The sequence below is a fragment of the Ursus maritimus genome, unplaced genomic scaffold (assembly GCF_017311325.1).
Source record: "Ursus maritimus isolate PB19 unplaced genomic scaffold, ASM1731132v1 scaffold_8, whole genome shotgun sequence".
In the NCBI taxonomy this organism is placed as follows: Eukaryota; Metazoa; Chordata; class Mammalia; order Carnivora; family Ursidae; genus Ursus; species Ursus maritimus.
Window position 1 is genome coordinate 80,028,135 of NW_024426996.1, and position 10,789 is coordinate 80,038,923.

The window sequence follows — 10,789 nt, forward strand, 5'->3', positions numbered from 1 at the left end:
TGAGGCCTCCCTGTCTAAGGCCTCCCCGTCTGAGGCCAGCCTGTCTAAGGCCTCTCCGTCTGAGGCCTCCCTGTATGAGGCCTCCTTGTCTTAGGCCAGCCTGCCTGAGGCCTTCCTGCATGAGGCCTCCCGGTCTAAGGCCTCCCCGTCTGAGGCCAGCCTGTCTAAGGCCTCCCCGTCTGAGGCCTCCCTGTATGAGGCATCCCTGTCTTAGGCCAGCCTGCCTGAGGCCTTCCTGCATGAGGCCTCCCTGTCTAAGGCCTCCCCGTCTGAGGCCTCCCTGTATGAGGCATCCCTGTCTTAGGCCAGCCTGCCTGAGGCCTTCCTGCATGAGGCCTCCCTGTCTAAGGCCTCCCCGTCTGAGGCCAGCCTGTCTAAGGCCTCCCCGTCTGAGGCCTCCCTGTATGAGGCATCCCTGTCTTAGGCCAGCCTGCCTGAGGCCTTCCTGCATGAGGCCTCCCTGTCTAAGGCCTCCCCGTCTGAGGCCAGCCTGTCTAAGGCCTCCCCGTCTGAGGCCTCCCTGTTTGAGGCCAGCCTGTCTGAGGCCTCCCTGCATGAGGCCTCCCCGTCTGAGGCCTCCCCGTCTGAGGCCTCCCCATCCTAGGCCTCCCTGTATGAGGCCTCCCCGTCTAAGCCTCCCTGCTTGAGGCCAGCCTGTCTAAGGCCTCCCTGTCTAAGGCCTCCCTGTCTGAGGCCAGCCTGTCTAAGGCCTCCCCGTCTGATGCCTCCCCATCTGAGGCCTCCCTGTTTGAGGCTAGCCTGGTCTGAGGCCTCCCCGCCTGAGGCCTCCCTGTCCCTGGAGGCCCTCGCGTACCACCTAGGCCTTTGCAGCCAGCCAGGGAGCCGAGAGCCGCCGCCCCTCACCGCTCCCAGCCCCTTCTCTGGCCGCCGGGCTCCTGGCCCCTGCTGGAGGTGGAGGCAGGGAAGGAAGACACACACTACCTGAACTTAAGGGACAGTAAGCTGGAGGAGCTGTCGGAGCGATCGTCCTGGAAGCGGCCTTCGTAGGAGCACTGGTTATACGGTAAGTACAGAGGGGTGGACTTAGCAGACGGCGACAGGGACGCCTCGGTCTGGGACGTGGAGGGCCCCGGCTGCTGGCCGTCCGGCAGTTTGCCATCACAGGACTCGGGGACCTTGGCCAGAATCCTATCAATGGCTAGGTAATAGGGCCAGTCGGGCGGGACGGACTCGCTATCTGTCATGCATTTTAATTTCCTGAAACGAGAGACACAAGAGCCAAGGGTGAGAAATGGAGCTGCTCCCGGCCCTTCCTGTCTGGCCCTAGGCTGAGGGGTGCTCAGGGGCGCGGGGGCCCCAGGGAACCACTCTTGGCCGGACAGCCTCCCCAGAAACACTGGCCAGGCTCCAGGGCCAAGGTGACAGGAGGCATGGAAAGAAGTCAGGCTGGGGACCTGCCCCGCGGTGGTCACTAGAAGCACACGCCCCAAATATGAATAAGGTCGTCTGTGAGTGCTGGGGCCCTGGGCTGTGTTGTACTGTTTCTGTCCTTGCTGGTCTGTAGTCTCTAAACTCCCTACAAGGAACAAATATTGCTTTTAAGTAAGTAAACCAGCAATAATAAAATATATCAGGCGAACACAGGAATGAAATATTACTCTAAGCATCATATAACGCAAACAGAAGATACCACAATACAGGAAATCTGCTTTTCTAAAGAGAACGTCTTAGAGACGAGAACGACAGGAGTTAAGAGTGCAGGCTTCAGCATCCAACAGATCTGAGCTGTGTCTCATCTCCACCACTTTGCTGTGTGACCTTGGAAAGGTTCATTAACCTCTCTGAGCTTCCATTTTCACATCAGTAAAATGGGGATGAGCAAAGGAAACTCCTCACAAGCTCTAGGGAGAATTTAATAAGACAATACCCAGTTCCTGGCAAACAGCAAACCGACTGGATAACATTCTTGGATGAAGGTACCAGGAGGCAGCAGGGCTGGACCTGACATTCCCCATCCCTACTTAGACTCCGGGGCCAAGGGTGTGCACAGCATAGCTCTGCCCACCTTGGGCCAGAACCCGGCCCAGCCCTGTGTCCTGCCCTTCCCTGCAGACAGGCCTTGTAGGTCCCTGGGCCGTGGCCGAATTCTGGGAGCTCAGCGATAGGAGACAAGGCTACAGGAGAACTGGACAGCCCTGGCCAGGCCAGGAAGGAGGCCACAACTGGGGGGGCTGCTGTCTGCTCCATCAGACTCAGCCTTAGTCTGTGGCCCCCATATTCCTGCCCCACGCTCCCCCCAAGTAGGGAGGCCCACAAGCTACAGAGACCCCTATGGCCGGATGGCTCCTCCCTCCTGATGTGGGCTTCCTGCCAGTGTGGGTCCCTGGTCACACTGGTCACTGGAAATACTAAGCTGACCATCTGAACGAGGTGCCTTCAGTAAACGGGACTGCCTGGATGGCAAGGGGGTCTGTGGCTCAGGGCAGCAAGCCGAGGCCAGGCACGGAGGGGGCAGCCTTAGGAACAGCATCCGCCAAGCAGAATGTCCTCAGTAGAAAGCCAGGGACAGGCCACAGAGGGAGAGGCATGGCTGCTCTGTCTCCCGAGCCTGGGACCATCCATCACCCTGGAGGCCTGCACAGATTCCAGGTGCAGGAAGTGGACGACTGTGCCTGGGCCCACACCCAGCCTCTGCCTAGGCTCCCCTCCAGCCACTCCGGAGGCGCCCCCGCCCCCCACCCCATGCTCATTCTGACTACTCAAGCCAGGCTACTCCTTGGAGAAATGAGGGAAGGCCTGCCTCCCGCACAGGAGGCCCCTGAAGCGTATTCCAAGAGACCATGCTCCATGGAACCCAGCTACCCCCTCAGCCTTCCTTAGCCTGACAACCTTAATATATAAAGAGCTATAGTGAAAAAATAAGAAAAAACTTTGCTGGGAGAGGCTTTCTGGGTGTCGGTAGGAGGAAACAGATAAAGAACTAGTCAAGCAATGAAAGCATCCGCCTGTTAAAGGCTGCGTGGCCTTAGACAAGTCCGTCCTCTGCTCTAGGCCTCAGTTTCCCCCTCAGGGAAGGGGAAACTGAAGTGTTATATATGTGTGCAGCCCTTAGCTCCAACAGCAAACTGCAGCATCTGGAGTGGAGCCCTGCCAGAGGGCCCAGCCCCTGCTTGGCTGCACCTTCCTCTCCTATGGCCTCCTTGGCCCACATCCCCCACCTCCAGGAATGGAACAGAATGCCTCCCCTGGGACTCTCAAGAAGGCTCTCAGGATAAATAATGGATAACCCAGCCAGACACCAATCAGAGCCCGTGAATTACTGAGTCAGATGGGCAGCCCCCTCACCAGGCACAGAGGGGCGTGGGACCGGGGACCCACACACATCTGCGGACAACTCAGCCTTCACATCATGAGCTGGTGGCTGGAATTGAACACCTTATGTTATGACTGAGGCTTTCAGGCCCTTAGTGGCTGCCTCATCTCTGGCCCCTGGGCCTGCCTGGGAGCAGGGGCTGCAGGAGGAGATGGGCCTTCGGGCAGGTCCAGCCCTGGAACTACTCTTCCAAGAGTCAGGAAAAGTTAACAACTGAAAAGAGCAGACTGGATGCCAGGGGCCCTGGAGCCTCTGCTCATCTCCAGGTCCCAGACGGGCTGGGAGCTGCAGGCCGGGAGGGGCAGGGGTAGGGCCCCTGCCTCCTGTTGGTAGGGCGGGTCCTGTCAAGGTGCCCAGGGCAAGCCTGCAGGCCCTGTCTACACCCAGCCCTGACTTGCACCTCTGCCCCCTGCTCACAGCAGCCACTAGGAACAGCAGGACGCGGCCGGGCACCTGCACGTGCTCCAGGGACAGCGCCCCTCTCGGGGACATTGACAGGCCCACCCCTGCCAGTATGCCCTATGCCCCCCTCCACTCTCACTGCTGCTGTTCCCCCCATGGCCCCCAGCTCCAGGTCGACCTTCCCCCCAGCGAGACTCTAGCCTGACCACGACCCTGGCCCTACCAGTGACCTTTGCCCTGCCCGTGACCCTTGCCATGCCCATGACCCAGTCTACACCTGTGACCTTGGCTGCACCCAGGACCTTCTGCACACAGTGGCCGTCAGGAGACAGGCCTGGCTCCCACACACCTTGAGGTGCTGGGCCTGTGGGGCCATAGCGGGCTCCTCACCCCGCCGGGTGCCAGAGCTCCCCTGCCTGGGAACCCTGTCTGCGGTCCTGACCGAGCAGCTCCTGTCAGGCTGCCAGGGCTGGGTGGCCACAGCGGGGTAGGGTGGAGGCAGATATGGGGCCAGGCCTGGGTCCCCACTGCTTCTTTCTACAAACAGGTCCCCTCCCACGAGTGGGGGCCTCCTGGGTACTCCAACATTAGCCCGACTACACACCCCGCTCCCTGACCATGGCCTACGGGTCTGCGCTCACAGTTGGGCTCGGTGGCTGCTGGAAATGATGGAGCGTCAGCACCAGGCGGGACTTGCAGGCCTGGGAGCTGAGCCTCCTTCTCACCCCTGGCCTCAGTTTCCCTGCATAGCCGAGGCACGCCTGGGCAACCGGCCATGCTCCGGCCGGCGGGAGGGTGTGTGGACGCCGAGTGGGAGCCGCCTGAAGGTGGCAGCCATGGCAGGGGCCTGGGGGAGGGTACCGCTCGCCCAGGCCTGCTCGCTGGGCCTCAGCTTCCCCACCGTCCTGAGGGCAGCCGGCACAAAGTGTGCCGGCCCCACCTCGCGGCTGGGCTCTGCCCACACAAGGCCTTCCTGACTCAGCTCCGCGGGGCCGCGGCAGCCCCAGCAGCCTGGGCGCTGAGCTGGGGCGCGGGGTGCGGGTGCGCGGGGACGCGCGGCACGTGGAGCCCACCTGTACTGGAAGGTCATGTTGGTGATTTTGATCTTGATCTCCTCGCCCAGCCGGCGCTCCCCCGTCATCTCCAGCAGCTTGCTGGCCATCTTCTCGTACACCTTGGCGTTGCGCTTGGTCTGCTTCAGCTCGTCGAAGAACTCCTCCCAGACGAGCATGAGGCCGCGCATCTCCGCGTCCGTCCAGTTGCGGGCGCGCCGGTGCTTCTCCGTCTGGGGGGACACGAGGTAGCCGGGCACCTCGGCCGCTGCCATGCTGGAGGCACCTGCGGGGTTAAAAGAGCGCACTCAGGCGGGCCTGCGGCCTGCGCACCAGGGCAGGAGCCCCACTCCTGGAAGGCAGCTCCACGCTCAAAATGGGGCCTACATCTGACAGGCAGGAATTTAGTTAAAAGCTTTTAAACGGGAAACGTCATTTTGATGTCACGTTTCCATAGCAACAGAGCAACTGCATAAGCTACAACAACAGAAACCTTTTAACTGAAAGCACAGGAATCAGGGCTGCCCTGACGGGCCATCAATATTGCAGCGAGCGGGCCAGACCCAAAACCTGCAGCCCAGGCGCCCGCCCCGCCTCCCACCCCGGCCCATCAGGAGCCTGGCGCGCTGGGCTCGCAGGACTCCCGAGGGCTGGGGTCCGGGCCACGGCCCCACCTCAGCCCCGCCCCACTCACGCAGCCCAGGGACCCAGGCAGAGCCCAAGATGGGGAGTCAGGGAGGGACAAAATGAGGGACCAGGGCAAACAAAGAGGGAGATGCGAAGACAGAGAGGAGGGTGGGCAGCGAGGGGTGAGGGTGCAGAGGCGGACGCAGAGCAGAGACAGATGCAGGAGGAGACGCCCCGGGGACCCGCGGCAACACACATGCACGCATGCCAACCCTCGCCTACCCCTGACATGCTCCATGCTGGGCCTGCCCCTGGCCAGCGTGTCACACTGTGATGGGAAATGCACCGGTACCAGGCTGGGCAGGATGGCCTGTCTCCCTCCTTGAAGGTGGGACTGCTTGCCGGCCTGGATGATGTGGGGTGAGTGGAGAAGCCAGGGCAGTTCTTGAGGCCAGAGAGCGGCGGGCAGCGGGCGGGCAGTGTCTCTCTGTCCCTCCCACCCTGGGCAGCCCCCGCACAGCCCTAACCAACCCGGCTCCGTGCCATCTGTACTCGACCTGCTTCCACCCGGTGGGTGGCATGCTTCTCGCATCCCCAGTACCTCACAGAAAAGGGTTTGCTAAAGGCTTGCTGAGTAACGAAATGAACAAATCAAGAGACCAATCTTAAGTAGTGCCCCTCCCTTCCCAATAGATCACCTAGACTTTGCCTTTGGACTTACTGGCAAACTCCTACTCATTCTTCAAAGCCCTATTCTGGCATCACCTCCTCTCTGAGGTCTTCCTACTGCATTTTGGTCCTTCTTCTTTTCTTCCCTCATGCGGACTGGACCTACCTTGAGCCAGGCCATTTTATTTTCTACTCTAGTTGTGTGACTCCAGGTTCAGAACACTTGCAAAAGTGAGAAAATAAAAACTTGAGTATTCTCTGAACACTGGACACTGTTTTAAGAGCTATTGACAGTATCGTCCACTTTGATCCTCGTGGTTACTCCCATTTTACATTTGAAAAGCCCAGCGGGTGGAGAGGTGAGGTCAGTCTGTGGGCAAGGGGCTGGCTTGGAGCCAAGTCTGACCCTGTGTTGTGTTGTCCTCCTGAAGGAGCACAGGCTGGCGGGTTTCCGGTAAAAGACACCTGTCACCCCTCCTGGGCCAGGGCAGGGCACACAGGACATAGCTAATGCAAACTGCTGTGTGTCTGGACAACCTCCCCTTCATTTCCTGGGATCTCCTGGGAGGCCCCCCAGTGCGGACAAGGTGGCTGCTGGCCATGGCAGGGGCCTTGGCCATGGGACTCTCACCCTCCCTCAGCAGGTCTCTACCAGGGCTTGAGAGAGGCTCATCCCCATGTCTCGAGGGCCAGGGCCACAGACTGGTAGCACCGGTGGAGCTGGGAGGGCACACCGCAGAACAAAAGTGAGTTTGGCACCGCAACACAGGGGATGGGCCTGGCTCACCAGGAAGGCAGAGGGAGCCTCCAGAAAGAACCAGGCTCACGGCGGCAGCAAGGCCCGCTTGCCGAAACACAAAGGGGAGCCAGCAGTGAGACAACATGACCGTCCCTGGGGGAAGGTGGGGGGTGGTAGAAAGGTGGGCTTGAGAGCCAGGCTGGGGATGGGCCGAGGTGGCCCCTGGGGCTGGCCAGCTGACGTCAGCAGGAGGGTCAGCCAGGGCAGGAGACCAGGGCCCCGGAACCCATGGGCACTATAGAGAGAAAGCACCACCCAAAGGCATCAACATTCAGGATTACGAGAGAGAACTCCAGTGATTTATCTGCAGGAGCCCATCGCACCTGCTGGACATGCCCCAGCCCCGCCCCCTAGGCGCAGGAGCCCAGCCAGGCCCTGGGGTCCACAGGCCGTCAGTGAGCCTGCCTGGTATTTGTGGGGTTCTGGCAGTGGCCTAAACCCAGGGGAGGGGCTCCTGAAGTCCAGGCTGAAAATCACCATGGTTAACAGAGGTCCTCCTCAGCCCTGACCACGCGTCCAAGAGCTGAGGCTGGAATGGGGAACTATCCATCAGATGGAAGGGCGGGAGGTGCCCGGGATGGGGCGGGGGGGCTGGGGTGAGAGTGGGAAGTGCGGTGGGCGAGGGCAGTAGGGGCACATGTGTGTGCTCAGAGGGGCCTCTACTCCGCCTTCAGTGAATTCTTGGTTCAAGGCCTGGCCCTGCCGTCAGCTCCCTGTAGGAGCTCCTTCCTCTCCAGGCCTCAGGGGACACCTGGGGACACAGGCACACTGCCACCTGGCCAGGCAGCAAACCCCAGGAAGGCTCAGGGCTGCTGTACCCTCCAGGAAGCCCCAGTCCTCAGGCAAAGGCTCTCAGCCCCACCTGAGAGCCTTCCCCAGCACAGCTCCAAGGGCTGAGCAGGGCTGCCTCCTGGAACCTCCCGGGACAGGGGTGGGGGCCCAAGGGAGAGGCCGCAGGAGCATGGCCGTGGAGCTGCTGGAGAGGGCAGACACAAGCACGCTGGCCTGGCCAGGGACGGGGAAGACGCATCAGGACAGTTGCTAGCTGGTCCCACTGCCTCCAGGGGTGGCCGCTGGCCTGCGGGTGTCACTCTGTGCTCAGGGCTCTGGCAAACAGGTGGCCCCAGAGGAGGCTCTGCACCTCCTGCTTCCCCTCCGGCCAGCGCGCCCAGAGGAGTCAGGGTAAAAGGCTGGGCTCCAACTCTGGAAAACAGTGTGGAGGTCCCTTAAAAAGTTAAAAATTGAGCTACCCTATGATCCAGCCATTGCACTACTGGGTATTTACCCCAAAGATACAGACGTAGTGAAGAGAAGGGCCATATGCACCCCAATGTTCATAGCAGCAATGTCCACAATAGCTAAATTGTGGAAGGAGCCGAGATGCCCTTCAACAGATGACTGGATTAAGAAGTTGTGGTCCATATATACAATGGAATATTACTCAGCTATCAGAAAGAACGAGTTCTCAACATTTGCTACAACATGGACAGCACTGGAGGAGATAATGCTAAGTGAAATAAGTCAAGCAGAGAAAGACAACTATCATATGATTTCTCTCATCTATGGAACATAAGAACTAGGATGATCGGTAGGGGAAGAAAGGGATAAAGAAAGGGGGGATAATCAGAAGGGGGAATGAAACATGAGAGACTATGGACTATGAGAAACAAACTGAGGACTTCAGAGGGGAGGGGGGTGGGGGAATGGGATAGACCGGTGATGGGTAGTAAGGAGGGCACGTATTGCATGGTGCACTGGGTGTTATACACAACTAATGAATCATCGAGCCTTACATCGGAAACCGGGGATGTACTGTATGGTGACTAACATAATATAATAAAAAATCATTTAAAAAAAAAAAAAAAGGCTGGGCTCCAGATGTCTTCAGGTTTCAGTGGGCACTAGAAACCCCGAGTGGGGAGTCCTCTAGGAGCTTCCGGGAGCAGAGCCCTCACGTGGGGCCTCCAAGGGCAAGCCCCGCTGGGTGGGAGGGCCCTGTCTGTCCCTGCTGGGGAGGGGCTCCATACCTTGGCACAGCTGCATGGCCTGCTGGGACCCTCAGTCTCTGAGGGACGGGGAGGTAGAGGGCCGGGGGCTGGGTATCCGGCAGTACCTGCAGGGAGAAGGGGTAGTCAAACCTCAGCAGGAGGCCAGGGGCACCTGTGCGGCCACGTCCTGTAGGCCTCAGTCTCCCCATGAACTGATGCTGGGTCTGAGATACTTTGGTGTGCTGGCCTACCCAGCCAGGCCGGCGGACGCAGGGGCCCAGGGTGGGAAGTGGGTGTGGCCACGAGGAGCCTCGGGGACCAGCCAGAAGCAGACACCAGTGAGCTGAGCCTATCACAGTGGGCAGGCAAGTTTAGCCGTGGAAACACTCCGTCCCAGGCAAAGGCAGGGAAGCACCTGGAATGTGGGGGGGGGGGTGCGGGAGTACGGTAGGGTTGAGCCCTGGGAGGGCGGGGCCAGAGGGTGGGGGCTGTCCGATGGAAGGGGGCAACGACTGCCCCAGGATGGCCTGGCTCACAGTGGAAGCAAGCTCCGAGCTGCGGCCCAGTGCTGCGTCGGGGGTGGGTATGTGGGGGCGGGCTGCAAGCCCAGCTGACCAGGCTGGCACCACTGCCCTTTTCCCTACAACCCTGGGGAGCCCAGACCCTTACCTGTCAGACCTCTGCCTCAGCGGGCAGGCCCCAACCCTGCACCAGTGGCTCCCCTGGGCCCACCCACACGCCAAGTGCCCCTCAGGCCTGTGAACCCCAGGCTCCCTAGAGGACATGGCCTGCAGGGAGAAGGCCATTGGAGTGGCCTCCCAGCCTCCTGCTTGGGAGGCTGGAGGAGACGTGCCCTCCAAGCAGATGCAGGGGCCAGGCTCTTAAGGCCCCCAAATCACTGGAAGCTGCAGGACGTGCTCATGGCTTTCCGGAAGGAGCCTTGGTGACACCACAAAGCAGGCCCACGTCCCTGCCCAGCCCCTGGCAGAATGCTTCCTCCGGCAGCGCTGAGCACCACCAGGCTGCCTGGAAGGCAAGGTCAGCTGCCTCCAACACACCCAGCAGGGCCTCAGACGCTTCTTCTGAAGAACAGCGGGGTCTCACCCTCTACGGAGAGCGTCTCTGCCATAGCGGCGGGAGCGTAAGCGGGGTGTGTGTGCAACAGCAAAACCCACTCACACCAGGGGCTCTGGGACCCTTCCTTCTAGAAAGAATAGGTAGGCCAGGTACGCTCAGGTGCACCAGGCAGGGTCTGGCTGTCCACACTTGCACTGGGAAGGGGGATAGAGCCCTGGAAGTTTAGAGGTATCATCGGAGGCCTCGGAATTGTACCACAGAGAAGACACACTTGGGGAGCTGAAGTCACCCCCATCGAATGTTTAGAGCAACCGAAGTGAGAACCCAGCCCCAGCAGCCGAATGCCCCACCATGGTCCCTGTGCAGGGCAAGGCGGTGCCATGGCTCCTGACGGCAGTGGCACGGGGCCTCCACAGAATCCAGGAGAAGTCCGTGTGCTGGCACGCTGCTACCCCAGGGGCAGGGACTAGGCTGCCCGTGTTTGCCTGTCTGCCACCCACCGTGGTGTGGGCTCTGCGGCTGCCCTGCCAACGGGAACCCACAGGACTGGAGGGAACGTAGACACAGCCTCCTGCCAGGGCAGCCCGCCGCCTGGGGGCGTGGTCTGTGCAGGCTGGGTGGTAGGACACCTGCACCCCAAGATTACTGCAACACCTACTGCCATGGCTCCTGAGGAGGGGCCGCCCAGAGCTAAGAAGCACGGCACCCATTCAGCGGAGTAGGCAAGACTCTGGGGAGCCGCGAGGACTTCAGACTTCGAAGCTCGAATGGGCAGGCCAGGAGCTCAAGAGCCCAGGTGCCGGCGGGGCCCTGAGGGGAGCTCAGTGGCCAGGTCCCAGCC

General features: G+C 60.7%; 1 protein-coding gene across 1 annotated transcript in view; it reads right to left on the minus strand.

The window, feature by feature from the left end:
- The window catches only part of MSANTD1 (Myb/SANT DNA binding domain containing 1), a 15,245-nt gene extending 6,319 nt beyond the window's left edge, over window positions 1-8,926 (minus strand). The window contains exons 1-3 of the mRNA XM_040625509.1: window positions 8,911-8,926; window positions 4,810-5,074; window positions 943-1,218 (exon numbers count right to left, since the gene is read on the minus strand). Of these exons, the coding sequence (XP_040481443.1) occupies window positions 943-1,218; window positions 4,810-5,074; window positions 8,911-8,926 (557 nt within the window). The remainder of the gene's footprint in view (window positions 1-942; window positions 1,219-4,809; window positions 5,075-8,910) is intronic.
- Between the last annotated feature and the right edge of the window lie 1,863 nt (window positions 8,927-10,789).